Source organism: Pithys albifrons, chromosome 33, assembly GCF_047495875.1.
Source record: "Pithys albifrons albifrons isolate INPA30051 chromosome 33, PitAlb_v1, whole genome shotgun sequence".
Taxonomy (NCBI): Eukaryota; Metazoa; Chordata; class Aves; order Passeriformes; family Thamnophilidae; genus Pithys; species Pithys albifrons.
The window spans coordinates 227650-249609 of record NC_092490.1 but is presented as its reverse complement, the minus strand read 5'-3'; the positions used below and the strand labels follow the sequence as shown (position 1 = coordinate 249609).

The following is a 21960-nucleotide window of genomic DNA, read 5'->3' as shown; positions in this document are numbered from 1 at the left end:
GATGCTGTCCCAGGGGGGATGGAGAGGACCAGGCCCACCACTGGCTCACAGGGTACCTCAGGAAAGTAAAATGTGTTGTTCTGGGTCTCTCCTTTCTGCTTGGGTTTGTCTCCCTGGGTAATAAGCTTCTTCTTAAGTAACGTGTAGTTAGGACAGTAGAATTTGTGTGTTCGTTAAGAAGTTGAGGTGGGGAACTTGTTGTTGCAGATTTGTGTGAGTGTGTATTTGTACTCTCTTCTAATTGTCTCTTTCTTTCTGTGGAAAATATATGTAGATTTAGTATAAATGCAGTTTGAAGTGGTTTTTTTTCTTTCCCCTCTCTTTTCCTCCCTTTCCCTGGTGTTAGGAGGGAGGCTTTTCTCTCTGTGCTTGGGGGGGTTGGCAGTTGCTTATCTCAAACCAAGACACAAATACAGAATTGTACCACAAGGATTGGGATCCTGAAACAGGAAACGTCGCCAGACCCTCCCTGTTCCCACAGGTAGAGCCACAGGGACCAGGGCAGGTCCCCCAACAATTGCCACTGCAAATGACCCTTTTTCTGCTCTTGTGCAAACAGGCAAGAACCCAGTTTGGCAGGAGATGCTCCAGGAAAGGACCAGGTATGTCCAAGACACAGAATTTGGGGAAGGAAAACACACCTTCGTGCCCCTCATGCATATCTGGTGTGTGTGAGAACACCTCAAGTCAGAAACTTACACCTGCCCAGGGGCCCAGCAGTGGGGCAGCACCAGAGTGCAAACAGGGCAGGAGAAACTGCTCCCTGCAGACCCCACAGCCAAGGGCAGAGAGAAACCTGTCAGGCCACCACACACTACCAGGCTTTTGCACCTCCTGACACAATCCTGGGCACCAAACCTGTTGTTCTCCGTCCTCCTCTGGACCCAGGAGCCCCAAAATGGGGCACGATCCTGCCCAAAGAGCAGAGATTGGAAGGTCCAGGGTTGGGGAGGGGAGACAGAACAGTCTCCAGGAATGAATAAGGAATAGGGAGCCTCATGTGTCACCCCATGTCCCCTGTCTCTCTCAGTGCCTCTTCCAACCCTTCCCAGACCATTCCCAGTCTTTCTGAGTGTCCCTGCAGCCCCCTTGCCTCTCTCCCAGTGCCCACCAGCTTTTCCACCTCACTGATTCTGTTGAGCTCCCAGTCCGCCCAGGCCCCTGCTCTGCTCCAGGATGGATTTCTACCCTGCCCAGGTACAGGTGAGGTGGTTCCAGGGTGGGCAGGAGCTCTCAGAGCTCTTGGTGACCACCAATATTGTCCCCAACATAGACTGGACCCACCAGCTGCTGGTGATGCTGGAAATCTCCTCAGGAAGGATCACCTTCACCTGCTGGGTGGGGCACATCAGCCTGGAGCACCTCCTCACCTGGGACTGGGGTATGGCCTGGAAACTTGGAGGGAGGCTGGGGATCCTGGGACTAATTCGCAAAGGGGGTTGGGGAAGCCTTGGGAAACTGGCAGGCAGTTTGGGGAGCCTGGTGGTAATTCAGGGGGGTTTGTGAAAGGAATGGACAGGTCCAGAAGAGGTTTAGGGAATCATGGAACATGGTATGGGAAGCCATGGGAGCAACTGGGAGGGATTTGGGAGCCTTGGGGGATTACTGGGAAGGGGTTTAGGAGGCTTGGCATACTGGAATGGGTTTTGAAGGGTCCAGGGAGCAATTGGAAAGGAAATATGGAGCAGCCAGGGTTGGCTAGGAAAGGATTGGGAGGGCCTTTTTGGAGTCCTTGTGGGACTGAGAAGAATTGGAAGGAGATCGGGAGAACCCTGTGATTGCTGGGAGTGAGATTGGATCATCCCAGTTGGGATGTGGGATGGACGATATAGGATCCTGAAGGGGGTGGGAAGAGGTTCCAGGTGGTCCTGGGTGAGCTGAGGGCAACTGGCAGGGAGTTTGGGGATGTCCTGGAGGCTCAGTTAGAAGTTTTGGAAGGTCCAGACCCCCCCAGACCACCCACAGCTGCCACGTGCTGCCTGCAGAAGGACACTGACGGGGATCACGGGCTTCATGTTGGGCTTCATCTCCCTGGTGCTGTGGCTCAGCTCCTCCCTGTGCCAGAAAGGGAGGGGTTGGCTGGGGTCCTGTCCCTGCCTCCCATGTGTGCCCTCCCAGGGGATCCCCCACCTCAGTGTCACCCCCTGTTGTCTCCCCAGAGCTCCTGAGCCATCGGCAGCCACAGACCCTCCCTGTGGCCTCAGGCTCAGGATGAACCACCCACCCCCATCCCTGTGCTAATTTTGGAGGGATTGCATGTCCCTACAGTCCCTGCTTTTATTCTAACACCACCTGATTCCACTTTTCCCAGTAAAGCTTCCCAGTTCTTACCAGTCCCAACTATTAGGGGGGCTGTGGGGAACAGTCCTGGGGGACCTTGCAGGTAGGAGCCGAGGTTGGGAGAAGCAGAACCAGCCCCAGGATGGATCAGTGGGGACTCCTGTGTGTCCCCTCTGACACTCACATAATACACAATTCCAAGGAACAATGTTCCTCCACGGTTTCTCTGCCAAAAACATCCTATTGAAAGGTTTTCTGTCAACATTTTGCTAAAAGCTCCCAAACAAACTTCCTGCCAGAGCATCCTGCTGGAGCCTGCCTGCCATAAAGGTTCCTGCTGTTGGGCTCGTAGCTGCCTGCCAAAAATCACGTACAAACCTTTTGGAACACAATGAAAACTCAGAGAAGGCACCTTGAGAATTCGGGGAGGGAAAAGGAAAGAGAGCAAACCGGTTACCATAATGGAAAATCTCTCCCTACTTCCCCCTCTCTCACCTCCTCAGAAGGATCCCACTTTGCTCAGCCCAGAAAGGCTAAAACAGCTTCTCCTGAGCAACAACTCTACATATCCAAAGACAGCATTCCAAGCCTCTTGGGGCCAGAGACATCTATCACAAATGGCAGAGAAACAGAAGGAAAAAAAAAAGGTAGAAACTGTTTTCCCCCACAGGGTATCTCAAGCAAAAAAGTAGCTTCTGGTGGTAAGATTTTTCTTAGCTTCTAAAAGCAACCTTGGCTTTTACCCAAACTATTTGTATCTCTTTCTGCACCTCTTAACAATTAGATAGAATATGAAAAAAAAAAAAAGGAGAAAAAAAGAACCAAAAAAAAAGAAACAGGTTTTGGTATAACCAACTAACTTGTAAAAGTTTTAATTTTGTTTGGAGAAAATATTTGAACGTAAAGTGTTGGGTTTTTTTACTTTGCAGTATTTAAGCGGATGAAACACATCCACATTGGGAACTGCCCTGCAAGTGCTTGGAATATGGAAAGAGGTTTCAGAGCAGCTCACACCTCCTTAAGCATCAGTGGACAAAGTGGTTAAAGACTTGATAACCAAAATTCCTTGTGAGCCCTGTTTAGCAGAGACCTGAAGACCCACATTCCGGGTGATCCATGCTGGGCACAGACCTGGTGACCCACGTTCCAGGTGATCCATGCTGGGCACAGACCTGGTGACCCACGTTCCAGGTGATCCATGCTGGGCACAGAACTGCAGATCCACATTCTGGGTATTCCATGCTGGGCAGTGCATTGGGTTAGCTAGACCAGGTTTTGGTAGTGGGAGGGGCTTCAGGGAGGGGTTCTGTGAGCAGCTGCCAGAAGTTTCTCCAATGTCCAGCACCTGACCTGACCCTTGAAGGTGAGGACGACCCAAATACTTTTTATTCCACCCCATGGGGAAGATTAGATTTACTTTCTCAATATATCTGCAGATGTAGGGTTTAGAACAGTTTTGTGTGCATGGAAAGTAGGTTTGGAGCAGTTTTGGTTCTTGTCTGTAGTGATAGAAAAGCATAAAAATTCCACTTTTTTTTCTAGCTCCAAGCCCAGCCTGTCCCCTCCAGGGCTGGGTTTTCCCCCCTCCGCTACTCGGTGTTTCCTTTGCCCATGGGTAGCAAAGCACCCACTGCTTTTGTAGCTGGAGAGTGTTGGAGCCATGAACCATCAACATTCCAGTCTCTGCCAGCTTTGCACCCCAAAAGCTGAGAAGGGTCGATCTGTCTCCTCCAAGCAGCCCAATCCCACTGAAAATGTCTCAATCCCACCTTAAATTTATTATTGTTCTTATTTTCTCTATGGAATTCTGGGGCAGCCAGTGCCAAACCTCATCTCTCAGCAGGCTCAGGCTTGGTCTTGCACTTCTGCCTTTGCTCAGCCAGAACATTTTCAGTGTTTAATGAGTGTTTATCATCCCTCACAGGAGGGAGGACACTGAACCCTTCCACAAAAAGAGAAAAACTAGTATAAAAAGTTCAGAGAATACTGAAAGAGAGAAATAACTTTTGCTCTCATTTGTCTTTCCATTTGCTTCTCTTCTGCTTTCCTATAATCAAAGTTATCCACAACAGCAATTCTGTAGGTGATGGCCAAAAAAAAGCATCGAGAATGAGAATCATTTAATAAACCTAAGTCCAAAATGAGTGATTTGAAACTCTCCCTGATGAGCACAGTTTAGGAAAAGGGCTCCTCTGTCAAATAGAAAACTTGGCTGATGCTGCTCATTGTGTACCTGAAAATTTTAAATAAAAAATTAAAAATTGTCTTACATGTCCTAGTTCAGCAGGTGGGACCAGTTTATCACTGTGTGGATGATCAAAGCTGTGTATTCCACACCCCCTCTTCATTTCCCAAAAGCTGTTAACAATGGAGCATTTGCAGCAGCTGCCCTGACCCCTCAGGCTGGGAGCTGGGTGTGAAAGACATCTGTGAGATAAGAGCTGGGATAACTCCCCTGCAGGGAGTCGTTAGCACCTTGACACCCAGCCTGAGGGGGCGTGGCTGCTAATGGGCCATCAACAGTTCCAAAATACCCCCTGACTTACAGAGTTAATCACCCATTGTGTGACTCCCCGCCCAGGGGGAGGGACTGGCTGCTCCCTGGGGTACATATCCTGGGGGAAGACCTCAGCGGACATTCGTTGGTTTGAGAGGAGGACCAACACCTCGACAGGAGGAGACCACCACCTTCAACCAGTCTGTGACCACCACTCTCCACCAGACTGCAACTGTCAGCTGCACCAACAGGTTTGCCGCTTTGGACTTTTCCTTTGGACTTGGGGGAGCCACACAGGGTTCAGCACAGGGGCTAACAAACCCCTTTGTGCTTGTGCTCCAGGGGGCTGGGTTATACTGCTGGGCTTTTGTGGGTTAAACCCAATTTTTCACTTTGTGCCATTGCATTTCTTGAAATATTGTCATTAAGTTGTAACTCTGACTTATAATCTCCTTTGTGTTGTGTTCATTTCTCCTGCCAGTTTCCCTTTAAACCAGCACACCTCCCCACTTGGAGCTTCCACCACCCTGTGGAAGGATCTGAGCTGTGACCACCACTGGGACAGGACCACAGACACCACTGGGTGAGGACCACTGCCTTGACTGCCTGTCCCAGCAGCACAGCCTGACTGCAGTGCTGACTCTCAAGGTTCCTGCCAGGGTTTTGGGGTGTGGGGAAGGTGAATCCTATGGAAGGGGGGCCATTCTGTCTCTGTGCTGTGGCCATGTGTGTTTTATTGGAGGGGGAGGCTGGGCACAAACTTGACTGGACAGAGTGGGCTGGGCTTGGGAAGTTTCTCCTCCTGAGTTTGTTTAGCCCAATTTATGAGTGGTTTTCAGCATTTCTTCTTGGTAAAGTCTTGGGTTTTTTCCCCCCTTACATTTAGATGTGTTTCTCCACTTTCTCTGCATTGCAGACACCTGAGTAGGGAATCCTGGGGCAGGAGACTTCTCTCCACGATGACTACCCCTTGCAAATTATCTCAAACTGGGACACTGGTGTCTTTCTAGAGATAGATTTGAGAGTAGAAACCCCCAACCAATATGCTAACATGTTGTTTTTTTACCCCAGAATAGGATTTCTCCTTTCCAAACATTGAAAGGATGCAGAAGGAGGCTGCGAGGAAGATGAAAATGCCCCGGGAGCCCCAGGCAGGTGAGGAGGAAGTCAGTGCCCCTTTTTTCCCTCTCTTGTGCTGCATCTTCCAGCCCAGCATGACCCCAGTTGCAGGACAACCCCGCTGCCGATTCCATCCTGCCAGGGCCGGGTTTTGGGGGAATGTCCTTGGCCTTCCCTGTGGGCCGGAGGCAAATGCCCTGAGTGTCCTTGTTCCTTCCTGCCCCAGGCCCCGAGCTGAGCATGGAGGACAAATCTCCACAGCAGAACTTCACGGCAGAGGCTGTTTTTAACAGCTCCATGGTGCAGGAAGTCACTGGGAAAGAAACGCCACAGGGATCACACAGGAAGAGGAGCTCCAAGCCGAGACCAGAGACGTCCGAAGAGGAAACATCCAACCTGTCCTGGGAAGGCAGTCAAAGATTGAGCCAGAGCTCTGACCTGGTGGTGCAGCAGCAGCTTCAGAGAAGGGAGAAGCGCTACAAGTGCTTGGAATGTGGGAAGAGCTTCAGCCAGAGCTCAGATCTGATTCGCCATCAGCACATCCACACTGGGGAACGGCCTTATACATGTGAGGAATGTGGAAAGAGCTTCAATCAGAGCTCCAACCTTAAGCAACACAAGAGGATCCACACTGGGGAATATCCCTATGAGTGTTCTGAGTGTGGGAAGAGGTGTCGGACCAGATCCAATCTCCTCGTTCATCAGCGCACACACACGGGGGAGAGGCCCTTCTGCTGCACCGATTGCGGGAGGAGATTCAATGACAACTCCAACCTCATCAGGCACCGGCGTATCCACACGGGAGAGAGGCCTTATCTTTGTGGGGAGTGTGGGAAAAGCTTTAGGCAGAACTCTGAGCTTGTCATCCACCAGATGATCCACACTGGGGAGAGGCCCTATGAGTGTTCCGAGTGTGGGAAGAGGTTTCAGACAAGCTCAGCTCTCCTTGTACATCAGCGCATACACACAGGGGAGAGGCCTTTCCGCTGCACCGACTGCGGGAAGAGATTCAACCGCAACTCCAACCTCATCACCCACCGGCGTATCCACACTGGAGAGCGGCCATACAAGTGTGACGAGTGCAGGAAGAGCTTCACCCAGAGCTGTAGCTTGACCAGACACCAACGCACCCACCAGTAAGGGAAGCCCTGTGCGTACTCCAAATGTGGGAAGAGCTTTGTCTGCTGCTCCAACTCCATCACTCATCACAAGAACCATGTTTTGAACACAACTCATGAACCACATTCCCAGTGATCCACGTTAGGAACACGCCTGGCTGGTGTTCTCCTCATCCTCCTGGTTCTCTGTGGGCACTTGAATTTACACAGGGGGAGGAACATCCATGGTGTCAAGGGTTTAGTTAGGCCCAGATTCAGGCTTTGTTTTCTAGTGTAGGCCTTGGACAATCAGCTGAGTTGAACCAGGTCAGGCCAGTTGACTTCTACAGGCCAATGATATTGCCTACCATATTCTGACGTCATCTCTGAGAGAAAAAGAGAGGGAGGAGGGATCTTCCTTCTTCTTCCTGCTGGTTGAGCAAAGACTTGGGGTGAAGCTCAGAGCTCCTGGGGAGAGACCAAGGCCCTCCAGCATTTTATTATCTTTTCTAGGGAATTGTAATTTTTTCTTATTGCTCTTGCTAGCTTTTATTCTTAGTGTGTAGTTTGTATTTTATTTGGGTTTTACTTTTTCTCTCTATTCTGTTTAATGTACCATAATCTCCTGAACTATCATCTGCTGTTTGTTTGTTGGGTTTTTTTTGGGGTGGGAGGAGGGTGGGGGAGGAGGAGGGACTTTTCCTCTGAAATGCTTAATTGGCATTTTACTAAGTCAGAACCATCCCACATGGGGACAGAGTGTGAAATTCATTGGGAAGGGGGATTTGCTGACTTTTGAACATAAAAATCTCCCCTGCTCTCACTTAGTTCTTCAGGTGGCCAAAAGCAATCCTGAATGGCGTTTGAGATATTTTCCAAACTAAATAACTCTATAATTCTAATTCTCTAAAGGCCACCCAACCCAACCCCATATACATTCATATGATTCGGGTTTTTTGTGTTTTTTTTTTTTAAATATTTTATTTGATTCCTCTCCATCTCTTAAAATCACCTGAAATTGAAGTTTAAATAAAGAGATCTAACAAAGACATCTAAATTTCCATCATTCTCTTGGGAATTCGGGCAGGAATTTGGGGATCAAAGAGATATTCAGGAAGATTTCAGGGTTCTGTGGGGATTTGGGTTTTTTTTCTCCAAAACTGGAGGTGTCCAGACCGACTGACATTTCTCCATCATTTTGCAGTCCAATATCTGAGAGGGATTGATCTGTCAGCTCATAACACCTCAATCTCACCCCAAAATGGCTCCATGCCACCTTGAAATGACTCAATCCCGTCTCAAAATGGTTTAATCCAATTTGAACCCACTTAGGGGGAGTCAGCAGCAGGAGAAGGGATGCTACAAATCCAGGCAAGATGGGGTAAAATTGGGAGGGCTTGGATGCAAATTGGGAGGGTTGGGATGGGACCTGGAGGGGAATGGGATGGGATTTGGGAAACGTGAGATGGGGTGTGTGGAAAAACCGAGGGAGTTTCTGTGGTGTCCCCCTATCCTGAGGAGGGTAATGTGAGGGAGTGTGGGGGACATGTGACATCAGCACTTGGAGTGGGAACCCACAGAGAGGGACACAGGGAGCTCTTTCTGAGGGGATCCTGCTGCTTTGCACCAGTTCAGCGGGCTTTAAATATCTTTTGAGGGTTTTGCTTCTTTTTCTCTTGGTCTGACTTCACCCTCTTGCAATCGGGGTGATGAGATGACTCTATTGACGGAAAAATCCTGCTGTTTTATATCTTGTTTTAAGGGTTCTAAATGGCTTCTCGGAGTCGTCCCCCCCCGTCTCATTCTGGGGGTTTCAGTGACCCCCTGGCTCCACTGGTGCCTGAGGGGAGTTATAATCCCCAATTCTGCAGTGTTGGAAGTGGCTTGTTGGGGACCCAGATTCATTGACAAGTTACCTGTAGGAGGGTATCTCCCCTTCCTCCAGTTCTGCTGGGGTGGGGCTGGGACCCCTCCCCACACAGGGAGCATCCACAGTATTTTCGGAGGGTATGGGAGTCACTGCGCACTGGGATCAGCGCAGCTGGTGTCACAGAATGCCAGAATGTGCTGAGTGGGAAGGGGCTCACAAGGATCATGGAGTCCAACCCTCAGCCCTGCACAGGCCCATCCCTAAGAGTCACACCCTGTGCTCCAGAGCATCATCCAAACCCTCCAGGAGCTCTGGCAGCCTTGGAGCTGTGCCCACTACCCTGGGGAGCCTGGTCAGTGCCCACCAGCCTCTGGGGGAAGAACCTCTTTGTAAGGTCCAACCTGACCCTGCCCTGACACAACTTCAGGCCATTCCGTGGGTGCTATCCCTGGTCCCCACAGAGCAGAGATCAGTGCCTGCCCCTCCTCTGCTCCTGCCCAGGAAGTTGTACCTCCAATGAGTTTTCCCCTCAGTCTCCTCTTGTGCATCTCAACATAAAAAGTGCCCCCAGCTGCTCCTCACACACTGCCACTACAGGCTCTTGCCCATCTTAGTTGCCTCCCTTTGATACTCTCCAATGGCTCAATCTCATCCATCTGTTTTGGTGCCCCAAAGTGCCCCAATATTACAAGGGATATAAATGCCAGGCCTGAGGGTTCTCAGGGGTCATTGTGACACAGGAGGGCCTCATGGAACCCAGGGGACACTGTGACACTGCAGGGAGTTCGAGAACCTAGAGGACATTGTGACACTTCAGGGCCACCTGGAACCCAGGTCACACTATGACACTGCAAGGGCCAAAGCACACTGTGACACTGCAGGGTCCAGGGCACACTGTCACACACACAGAACCAGCCAGCCCTGCCCGAGCTCGGCAGCAGCACAGAGAGCACTGCCCAACCCTGGCACCCCTGGCGCCACAAGAGGAGCCCAACTGGGCCTCTCTTTGCCCAGCACCAAAGGCAGACACAGCCCTGGCACAAGGGGCAGCTGCAGATGCTCCTCACTGTGCCCAGCAGGGCACACACACGCACCCCCCGGCACAGCAGGAGGCACATCCAGCTGCTCCTGAGCCAGCACTTGGCACAGCCCCTGTGCCCCTCCAGGCCTGCACAGCTCCCTCTGTCCCGCCATCACCTCGGGCAGCTGCCCTGCACCTCTGGGGCTGCTCCCTGTCACTTCTCATCCTGAAACTGGAGGTCAGGACTCCAGCAGATCCCTTCTCTCTTCCCACTCGTGATGATGCCACATACCCTGTGGGGTGGGTGCAACAGTCGCAGTAGAACAACTGGCAGCACAGGGGCAAACCCATCAGGGCTGCTGCCTTGTGGCAAAGGTATCAGCGCCCAGGTGGAGCACCTGCAGTGAAGGGGTGTCCTGGGGGTGCTCCTGTACCCAAGAGTCAGGCCCTGAAGAACAGCAGAAAAACCAGCAGGTGGCTCAGGCTGCTGCCATTGAAGGGGCTCAGGTGCCTTGACATTGGCAGCACAAGGGGGAATTATTTCTGGCTCCCTGGGCCCAGGAAAACCTCGGGCCATCAAGGCAGAGATGGAACATTTGGATGGGCTTGTGATTGAGGGGTGGGCTTAGTCATGGGCACTGTTGCACAGGGTATCCATGGATGTGAAATGTGCTGCAGTTACACAGGCCAAGCAGGTGGAGCCTCTCTGGGATGGAGGACAATGGTTAGAATAGAAATAAGGGCAGGCCTGGCAGACTGACTGGATCACACTGCCCCAAAACGTTCACAGCAAGGGCCATATGCTTATGGTAGTGGAAACAAGCACAGGAAGACTGGAAAGATCCCCTGTGTCCCATGGCACTGCCTGGAACTCTGTAGTGGGCCTGGAAGAGGAAATCTGATGGTGACATGAGACCCCTGAAAAAGTTGAATCGGACCATGGAACTCCTTTCCAAAACAACCTGACAGACATCTGGGCCAAAGAACCTTGCCTGAGTGGGTGAATCCCATGCCCTGCCATGCAGCAGCCTCTGGGAAGATCCAAGGGTGCAATGGACAGGGAAAGGGCACACGGAGAGCAGTGGGTGGTGGGACCTGCAAACAATGGGATGCACGTTTAGCAAAGGCCACCAGGTCAGTCCACACTGGGGGAATCTGCCAATAAGATTGGGCCTGCCCAATAAAATTATTTAGGTCATGTAGAAGGGGATAAAATTCCTGTAGTGCCCATTTCAACATGCTAGGAAAAACAGTCTGAGTTGTCTGTGTGGGGCTTCACCTCCAGCTGGGCCCCAAACCAGGACACCAGGGAGTTCTCCCTGTAGGCACAGAAATGCTCCCTTGCTCTTCTCCAGGACATCCCCTTCCCCAGGTGAGTGAGTCCACTCCAGCCTGAGCAGTCGGTCCTGGCTCCCACCCTGTGATCCCTGCAGGGCCCTGAGCTGGAAGTTCTGCCCTGCAGAGGGAGAGGCTGTGCTGTCCTGGGGCCATATCACAGGTCCAAAGGGAAAGAAACTTGAGGAAAAGCAAAGGACAGGGAGCAATGAAGACAGACTCCTCTGACAAAGTCACACCAGTTTTCAGATAAATGTCCCCCAGATAGAAATGCATTTCCTTCCTCTGGTCAGTGCTGGCTGAGGGTGGTGTGAGCAGCAGGAGCTCTGCCCATGTGCTGCCAAGGCCTCAGCTTTGCTCTGCTGCATTGGGGACATGGAGCTGCTTTGTGACAGCTCTGACCATCATGAGGCAGGTCAAATGTAACCCACCTTTTATAAAAATATCACCCTTTTTGCTCTAACTCTGCAGCAGAGAGTCTGAACATGTCCTTGGAATAATTTTCTCTGTGCTTTTATATTTTCAACCACAATTCATTGAGAATATTCTACTTAAGGTTATGAATTTTCATGATTTTGACTGAAATTATGAAAAGCCTTGAGAGAAGACATGAGGCAAAGAGGCTCAGGTCTCTGTGGCTTAGAGCAGAGCCAGGAGAGCTCCAGTGTTCATCACTCTGTTTCCCATCTGCTCTGAGCTTTCCCTGGTGCTCCATTCACATTGAGTTCACACAAAGAAATCTTGAAAAACATAACCCCACAAGTGTCTGTGCTGTGGTGAGAGCAGGGCAGTGCTGCTTCCAAGGGCCGATCTGGAATACCTCCTCAGTGCCAGACCAGAGGTGAAGCTGGGATGGACAGAGCAAGATAAGAGGCTTCCTGGAGAGAAGTCCATGGTTTATTCAGCCATTTGAGATTCAGATTTGAAGTTTAAGTGCCTTCTCCTGAAATCAGATGTTAATTTGTATGTGCTATTTCCCAGCCAGACATGGCAGGCCAGAGAATTGAAAGAACAGGATGCTTCCCTGTCATGTAGGTCCTGCTTTAATGTCCTCCCTGAAATGTGCCCTGGGAACTGTCTGGGGTTGATGTGGGGGCTCTGAGCAGTCCCAAGCCCTGCAGCCGTCCCTGAGCAAGATAAGGAGCTCTCCCAGGGGCTCCTCCTTCTCCCCAGCCTTGTCAGCAGATCCCTGGGCCGACTGAGAGCTGCCCCTGGCAGGCAGCAGAGTCCCTGCCCCAGCACAGCACCCTGGGCTGCAGGACCCTGCTCTGCCCCACAACCCTGGGCACCCCTGCCTGCACTCCCTGGCTCCACAGCTATTTCAAAGTGCCCCCCAACAGCCTCCTCCTCCAACATCCCATTACTGGTGCCGGGCCAGCTTTAGGAGATGCCTCCAGGCACTCCCCAGGACAGTGGGCACAGCACCAAGGCTGAAAGAGCTGCAGGAGATTTTGGATGATGCTCTGGGGCACAGGGTTTAAAGGTTATGCTGTAAGGGAGAAATTAACCTGAGTCAAGAAAGTTTAAAAGTCAGAGGTGCAATTTACTAAACAGATTACAAGAAATGCAATGATAGAGAGAAAAACTGGTTTGAACCCTCAATAAACCAATTGTATAACCCATCCCCCTGGGACATGAACATTATGGTCTTCATTAGCCCCTGTGCTGAGTGCCACGTGGTATCCCCGAATTCACAGTGAAAGGAAAGGAAACCTTTTAGTGAGGATGATGGTCACATTCTGGTCAAGAGTGGCTGTTGCAGTTCTGTTAAAGTCTTAGTCCCCATCTGGATCCAAATAATGATACCAGAAATGCCAATCCCTGAAGATTTGACATGCTCAGGTTAAAGTGGGAATGTCCTGCACCTCATCCAGGGTGGGGACTTCCACAACAGGGGATTTTACCCTGTGAGCCATGGGATATTTTTGGAGTCTTTGATGGTGTGAGTCATTGCAGCTGCCTATTGTTCCAGCCCCTCACGGCCCATTAGGAGACATGAGCCCTCAGCGTGGATGTGAATGTGTTGATGCCTCCTCAGAGGGGAGATATCACAGCTGAGTCATTTGTGTGAAGACAGAAACATTCCAGTGCCTCCCAGGGTTCTCTGAACCACTCAACTTGTAGCCTGAGGGCTTGGGTAGGCCTTGTGTTAATACTGATAAATGTATAAATATTTGTGGTTTCTTCACATCTTCCAAAATGCAGCTCTGTTCCTTGTCTATCAACATACCTGGGTATCTTTCACACTTGGAAGTCATTTTCAACCTTCATTATAGAAGTTCCATGTGCTACCAAATATAGACTTGTAACACTTGGATATGGGCTGGAGTTCTTCCATCACCTTCTTTGGCAATGAACTACAAGTTAAAAGATTCTAAGGCTTAGTGAATAAAGCAGCAGTCTGTCACCTGCCAGACAGATTCCTGTCTTAGTTCAACCTTGCTTTATGTGAAAACTTTGCTATTAGTGTGTTTCTGAGCAGTGAGGAATTTGTGTAACCTGGAACTGCTGTACTATGTCTTGGATAAAAGGAGAAGCTTTGTTCTGGAGCCTGAAAGTTCAGGTCAGGATTTAAAACAACACACATTCCTGAAGAATAGATCTATACATGAATTTGTTTACAAATCCTTGTCTTGATCTTTCAAACTCCATCTGGGTTGAATGATACTGCTATGAGGTCAAGATGTTTGCCCACAGGTCCAGCTCTTGAATTTCTCTTTCATTCTGCGGTCTGGAAGAGAGGAGACTGATGACTGCTACCAGATGGGTTTGCAGCCAAAAGAACGAGCATGGCACAACCAGCACTGTACTCACCTTGGTTTTGTTCTTAGTTTTGTTCAGTATTCATTAAAAAGGGTTTAAAAAGTGGATTATTGATGAGATTTCCAAATCAAATCATGAAAAAGGTTCTGCTGTGCTCTGGGCAGCTGCTGCAAATGATCCATTATTAACAGTTCATCAGAAAGGCCCCAGAGTGAGCAGAATCCACAGTTTGGGTTATCCCCTCATAGTCACAACTGGTCCAAGCTCATGCAACTGTGTCAGTGTATTAATCCATTGCACTCCATGTTTTGCTGGATCCTCACCCCTGAGAAGACCAGAAAACCGGGACGTGCTGTTATTTTGGTGCAGTGAGAGCAGCGTTATGTTCTTGCCCCAAAGTGCCTTTGACAGCAGCACAGTTTCCTCTGAGGGACCTGTGGAGACTGAGGACTTTTCTTTAGGGTCTCCGGAACTCTTGAATATTTGTCTCAGCTTCTCTCTGAAGGTGGTTTTGTGATTCCTTCTCCAGGAACCTTTAGAGAACATGGCTGTGCTGGGAAGCCAATGGAAAGAAAATATTTGGTTTTCCTTCAAATAATTTCTCGTCACCCTTCTACCCCTATTATTAATCCTGTTATTAATAGATGCATAGCAAAAATTAGGTTGGATCCATGATGGCCCATTAGCAGAGGTGAAAATCTCCAGGCCATGTGTAGGAATTGTCTCAGTGCTCCCAGGGGGGAGTTATCACAGCTCAGTCCCTGTGCAAGGCCGAGGAAAACACACCTACCTGGATCCTGAGCTGGCAGGTGTGCACACCCTCAGAACCTTGGGGGTCACTTTGCACATCATCAGCTCCACCTGCATTGTCTGATTCATCAGCATTCCAGCCTTTCACACCTGGGCACACATTCTTCTGCCAGGAGAACAGGACCACCCTTATTTAATCTCAAATTCCCCTCCCACTCCCAATTAGCAGGCATTTTTTGGGAACAGAGAAAAGAGAAGGAGGATACCAGAAGTTTTGTGTCACCCAGGACATTATCCAATACTGTATTTCCTTTACTTTTTTTTCCCTTTTCCCCAGTATGCCCTGAATAACACATTAACTCTGCACCTCTCTATCCAATATTATACACAAATAGGAACAATGGAACAGACAGTTTTACACCACAAATAGGTCCTCTTCAGGTACACACCATGTTTCCCTGTTTTTTCTGAATTACCCACCAAGTGCAACTTTGTCCTTGAGCAAAATCAATCCCACAGATGGGTTTGCCTTTGCTTGAGACAGGACTGATCCACACGGTTTCCCCTGACACACCTCTCAGGTGCACTGTGGGGACTTTCTCTCCATCTGTGCTGTGAAGGGGCTCTGATTGGGGTTATCATTCAGTTATTAAAATTATTAGAAATGCCTCTGCCCAAATTAAGGTCCAAAGAGGACCAGATGCCAAAGTCAAGAGGATGGATTTTATTTAAGAGTAAATGTGAGACAAAGAAAGAGAACTAGAAAGAAATAGGAAAAAGGAGAGGGGGAGGGAAAGAGGGTGAGAGAGAAAAGTTAAAACAGGAAATGTATCCCCACTCCAGGGAACCCAGGGGTGTCCTTTGGGTCTGGATCTGCTGTCTCCTTGGTGCTGAGGATCCCCCAAAACACAGAGTCCAGGTCGATTTTTCTGGCATTTTCTTCTCTGTCACAATTTATCTTCACAACATTCCTTTCCAATGAATGTTCCACAAAGCTGCACCCACAACTGAGAAATGTCAGTGGTGCAGAGTGCAAGTATTTCCTCAAATGGTTACAGGTCTTGGGAGCTGGGAAAAGGTTTTCCTGCATTTTATCCATGTCCAATTTGCAACCTAAAGCTGAAACTACTTCTGATTTAGGAAGGGGGTCTCAACCATTTCCCATGGAATAGTTTCTTTTATTCTGTTAAGATCTTTTAGTTCACATGTCAAAATCTCTGTAAGATTTAGATGAATTATCATAATTAATCCGAAGCCTTCAGAGGAAAAACTCTGGGAAGGTTGATACATATTTGTATGATTTCAAACATGCAAAACTCTTGTACCAACTGACAAGTTAAACTGGGTTGTCTCTTTTAGTTCTCAATTTTTTGAATTTAAAGTATTTCTCCATAAGAGAAAACTAAGAGATTATTCCACTTCATTCTTTCATTTTTAGTAAAACAAAAAAATAATATAGCAAAATTAAATAAGAATTAATAAAAAAGGTTTTTTTCATAAAGTCCTTATAATATTTGATCTCCCAATGAATCCCTCTCAATGAAAACACAAACAAACCACAAGAAATATTATTTAATAATAATTATGGGAAAATTAAATTTTTGTTTGTTCCACACAGCTCCATCTCACCTGTTTGCAGGTCCCTATAAAAAGAGAAGGGAAAATTTCACCCAGTACAGACTGATTATTGAAAGGCACGCTGGGATAATGCTCTTAAAGCAGTAACTTGAGTCTGAAATGCTGACAGTCACAAGGTGACACATCCTGAGAGAAAGGTGCTCATCACCCCTTGGCTGCTTTCTGTGAGCCTTCTCCTGCACATCTGCTGGCAGTTCCCCCAGTCCCAGCTGGTTCCTTTGATCTTCACTGGGGAGGGCTGGAATTCCTGGAAAAAGAAAACTACTCAAACCTCCCCCAAAAAGCCACTCCTTTATGAATGAAGTGGTTCAACTGCATGAACTTGGGATCTCTCAGGTGGAGTTTTAACTCCTCTTCCATGCAGTGCTCTCTGCACTGCTGTTGTTGTTTGCCCCATCATTTCAGGGGGTCTCCTCCCATTAATTTCCTGTTCAGAGGCAGTGAGACTGCTTGTAAAAATTCAGCAAGAGCTGCCCCTTGTGCTGGGTTACTTTGAGGGGCTTTCAGAGGCTTCTACTTCTCCCCCTGGAGCCATGAACTGACCTTATCAGTTGGGCAGATAACACGTGCTCTGTTTGCTCCAGTGGTTTAACTTTGTGCCATCTGGAAGTGGCTCCAGCCCCTCAGCATCCCACTGCATTAATAGTGACTGGATTTCCATCTCCCCTGATCCAGGGCCAGGCTTTGATATCTTGGGAGCCACACACGGTGCCAGTTTAGCAGCACTTTGCTGACCCTGGCACACAGTGGTTGTTTCAGCTTTAATTAAGGCTCAATCTGCTCCTTCCTCATCATCAGCTGTCAATGCAAACCTGATGTTTTGCTCTTTCTCACAACAACAGACTGGCTCATTGTCTCTCAGCTCCTCCCCTGAACAAAGGAAGTTTGAGTTACAAGGCTTTGTTACGGGTTCTACATCCTGCAAATCTCCCTGGAAGATTCTCCCTCTCTCCTGCACATTCCAAAGCTCCACCTGAATCTTTCAGACATGCCCATGCTCAGCAGCAAAGCAGTGCCACCATTTGCAGCCTGTCTTGGAGCTCAGCAGCAAGCAATGCTCCCACTGCAGCCTTTTGGCCTAACTCTTCCTTTTTCTGGAAATACATTTTTTTTCTGACTCTTGCAAAGACAGGATTATTTCAGATTTCTTTGTAACCACTCCTTCATTCCCCACAGTTTCTCCTGCCACCTCCACCCCAGAACATAAGAGATATTAAGAAATTTTTAGATGAAGGACAACAAAATATTTTCTTTCCATTGGCTGTCCATGAGGGCCATGCACTGTAAAAGCTCCTGCAGAAGGAACCACAAAACCTCCCTCAGAGAGAAGCTGAGGCAAAGTTTCCAGATTTCAGGACTCCCTACTAAAGAGTCCTCAGTCTCCACAGGTCCCTCAGAGGAAACTGTGCTGCTGTCAAAGGCACTTTGGGGCAAGAACATAACGCTGGTCTCACTGCAATAAAATAACAGCACGTCCTGGTTTTCTGGTCTTCTCAGGGGTGAGGATCCAGCAAAATGTCGAGTCCAATGGATTAATACACTGGCCCAGTTACAGGGGCTGGGAGCAATATGGACTACGTGGGGATAACCCAAACTGTGGATTCTGCACACTCTGTGGCCTTTCTGATGAACTGTTAATAATGGATCATTTGCAGTAGCTGCCCAGGGCACAGCAGAACCTTTTTCATGCTTTTAGTTTTAATCTCATCAATAATCCACTTTTTAAACACTTTTTAATGAATACTGAAGAAAAGTAAAAACAAAATCAGGGTGAGTACAGTGCTGGTTGTGCCATGCTCATTCTTTTGGCTACATACCCATCTGGTAGCAGTCACCAGTGTCTTCTCTTCCAGACCACAGAATGAAAGAGAAATTCAGAAAGTGGACCTGTGGCAAACATCATGGTCTCATAGCAGTATCATTCAACCCAGATGCAATTTAAAACATCAAGACAAGGATTTCCAAACAAATTCATGTACAGATCTATTCTTCAGGAATGTGTGTTCTTTTAAATCCTGACCTGAATTTTCAGGCTCCAGAACAAAACTTCTCCTTTTATCCAAGACATAGTACAGCAGTTCCAGGTTACACAAATTCCTCTCTGCTCAGAAACACACTAATAGCAAAGAAGTTATCACCTAAAGCAAGGTTGAACTAAGACAGGAATCCTTCTGGCAGGTGAAAGACTGCTGCTTTATTCACTTAGCTTTAGAATCTTTTAACTTGTAGTTCATTCCCAAAGAAGATGATGGAAGAACTCCAGCCCATTTCCAAGTGTTACAAATCTGTATACGGTACCACATTGAACTTCTATAATGAAGGTTGAAAATGACTTCCAAGTGTGAAAGATTCCCAGGTATGTTGATAGACAAGGAACAGAGCTGCATTTTAGAGGATGTGAAAAAAACCCCCAAATTTATACATTTATCAATATTATCTTAAGGCCCACCCAAGCCCTCTGGCTACAATCTGAGTGTTTGAGAACCCTGGGAGGCACAGGAATGTTTGTGCCTTCACACCAATGAGTCACCTGTGATAACTCCCCTCTGGGGAGGCATCAACACATTCACACCCACCCTGAGGGCTCATGTCTGCTAATGGGCCATTAGGGGCTGGAACAATAGGCAGCTGCAATGACTCACACCATCAAAGACTCCAAAAATATCCCATGATTCACAGGGTCAAATCACCCATGGTGGAAGTCCCCAGCCTGGGTGAGGTGCAGGGCATTCCCACTTGAACCTGAGCATGTCAAATATTCAGGGATTGGTATTTCTGGTACCACTATTTGGATCCAGAGAGGGACTAAGACTTTAACAGAACTGCAACAGCCACTCTTGACCAGACTGTGACCATCATCCTCACCAAAAGGTTTCCTTCCCTTTTACTGTGAATTCAGGGATACCACGTGGTATTCAGCACAGTGGCTAATGAAGACCATAATGTCCTTGTTCTAGTAGGATGGGTTATAAAATTGGGTTTTTTGAGTGTTCAGACAAGTTTTCCTCTGTATCATTGCATCTCTTGTAATCTTTCTAGTAAATTGCATCTCCAACTTAGAACTTTCTTGACTCAGGTTAATTTCTCCCTTACAGCATAACCTTTAAACCCTGTGCCCCAGAGCATCATCCAAACACTCCTGGACTCAGAGAAGGACTTTTGAAAATTCAGGGAGGGAAAATGAAAGAGAGTAAAGTGGTAACCCCATGGGAAAAGCTCTCCCTACTTCCCCCTCTCTCACCTCCTCATGAGGACCAGACTTTGCTCAGCCCAGAAAGGCTAAAAAACAGCTTCTCCTGAGCAACAGCTCTACGTTTCCAAAGACAGAATTCCAAGGATCTTGGGGCCAGAGATATCTATCACAAGTACCAGAGAAACAGAAGAAAAAAAAAGGTAGAAACTGTTTTCCCCCACAGGGTATCTCAGCAAAAAAGTAACTTCTGGTGGTAAACTTTTTCTTTGCTTCTAAAAGTAACCTTGGCTTTTCCCCAACTTTTTTGTATCTCTTTCTGCACCTCCTAGCAATTATTTTCTTTTTAAAGAAAGAGAAAAAATGCAAACAAACCCCTCCACCTTACACCTTCCCAAACTGAAACTGGTTTTGGTTTAAAGAACTAAGTTGTAAAAGTTTTAATTTTGTTTGGGGAAAATATTTGAATCTAAAGTGTTGTTGTTTTTTTTTTTTTCTCTGCAGTATTTAAGCGGATGAAACACATCCACATTGGGAATTGCCCTGCAAGTACTTGGAATACAGAAAGAGGTTTCAGAGCAGCTCACATCTCCTCAAGCATCAGTGGACAAAGTGGTTAAAGACTTGATAAAAAAAATTCCTTGTGAGCCCTGTTTAGCAGAGACCTGGTGACCCACGTTTCAGGTGATCCATGCTGGGCACAGACCTGCTGACCCACATTCTGGGTGTTCCATACTGGGCAGTGCATTGTGTTTGTATGGCCAGGTTTTGGTAGTGGGGGGGCTCCAGGGTTGGGTTCTGTGAGCAGCTGCCAGAAGCTTCCCCCATGTTCAGCACCTGACCTGACCCATGAAGGTATGGTGACCAAAGTTCTTTTTAATCCACCCCATGGGGAAGATTAGATTTACTTTATCAATATATCTGTAGATGTAGGGTTTAGAACAGTTTTGTGTGCATGGAAAGTAGGTTTGGAGCTGTTTTGGTTCCCGTCTGTAGTGATAGAAAAGCATAAAAGTCCCACTTTCCTTCCCTGGCTCCAAGCCCAGCCTGTCCCCTCCAGGGGTGGGTGTTCCCCCCTCTGCTCCTGGGTGGTCCCTTTGCCCATGGGTAGAAAAGCACCCACTGCTTTTGCAGCTGGAGAGTGTTGGAGCCATGAACCATCAACATTCCAGTCTCTCCCAGCTTTGCACTTCAAAAGCTGAGAAGGGTCGATCTGTCTCCTCAAAGGAGCCCAATCCCACTGAAAATGGCTCAATCCCACCTGAAAATTATTATTGTTCTTATTTTGTCTATGGAATTCTGGGACAGCCAGTGCCAAACCTCAGCTCTCAGCAGGCTGAGGCTTGGTCTTGCACTTCTGCCTTTGCTCAGCCAGAACATTTTCAGTGTTTAATGAGTGTTTATCATCCCTCACAGGAGGGAGGACACTGAACCCTTCCACAAAAGCAGAAAAGTAGTATAAAAATTCAGAGAACACTGAAAAAAAGAAATAACTTTTGCTCACAGCTGTCCATTTCACGTATTTCTCTTCTGCTTTCCTATAATCAATGTTATCCACAACAGCAATTCTGTAGGTGATGGCCTAGAAAAGCCATCTACTTGAATGAGAACCATTCCATAAAACTAAATCAAAAAGGAGGGATTTGAAACTCTCTCAGATGAGCACAGTTTAGGAAAAGGGTTCCTCAGTCAATTAGAAAACTTGGCTGATGCTCCTCATTCTGTGCCTGAAGTTTTTAAATAAATAATAAAAATTCATCCTACATGTCCTTGTTCAGGAGGTGGGACCAGTTTATCACTGTGTGGATGATCAAAGCTGTGTATTCCACACCCTCTATTCATTTCCAAAAACTGTTAACAATGGAACATTTGCAGCAGCTGCCCAGGGCACAGCTGACCCCTCAGGCTGGGAGCTGGGTGTGAAAGACATCTGTGAGATAAGAGCTGGGATAACTCCCCTGCAGGGAGTCGTTAGCACCTTGACACCCAGCCTGAGGGGGCGTGGCTGCTAATGGGCCATCAAGGGTTCCAAAATACCCCCTGACTTACAGAGTTAATCACCCATTGTGTGACTCCCCGCCCAGGGGGAGGGACTGGCTGCTCCCTGGGGTACATATCCTGGGGGAAGACCTCAGGGGACACTCGTTGGATTGAGAGGAGGACCAACACCTCGACAGGAGGAGACCACCACCTTCAACCAGCCTGTGACAACCACTCTCCACCAGACTGCAACTGTCAGCTGCACCAACAGGTTTGCCACTTTGGACTTTTCCTTTGGACTTGGGGGAGCCACACAGGGTTCAGCACAGGGGCTAACAAACCCCTTTGTGCTTGTGCCCCAGGGGGCTGGGTTATACTGCTGGGCTTTTGTGGCTTAAAACCAATTTTTCTCTTTGTGCC

At 48.1% G+C, this 21960-nt stretch overlaps 2 protein-coding genes across 2 annotated transcripts in view; one reads left to right on the top strand and one right to left on the bottom strand.

Annotated features, from left to right (window-relative positions):
• LOC139684162 (uncharacterized) overlaps nucleotides 1-21960 on the top strand; it is a 1455962-nt gene that overhangs the window by 1242614 nt on the left and 191388 nt on the right. Inside the window, 2 exon segments of the mRNA XM_071579763.1 lie at nucleotides 6361-7032; nucleotides 12059-12065. Coding sequence (XP_071435864.1) covers nucleotides 6361-7032; nucleotides 12059-12065 — 679 coding nt within the window.
• LOC139684161 (uncharacterized) overlaps nucleotides 1-21960 on the bottom strand; it is a 1434678-nt gene that overhangs the window by 1282762 nt on the left and 129956 nt on the right.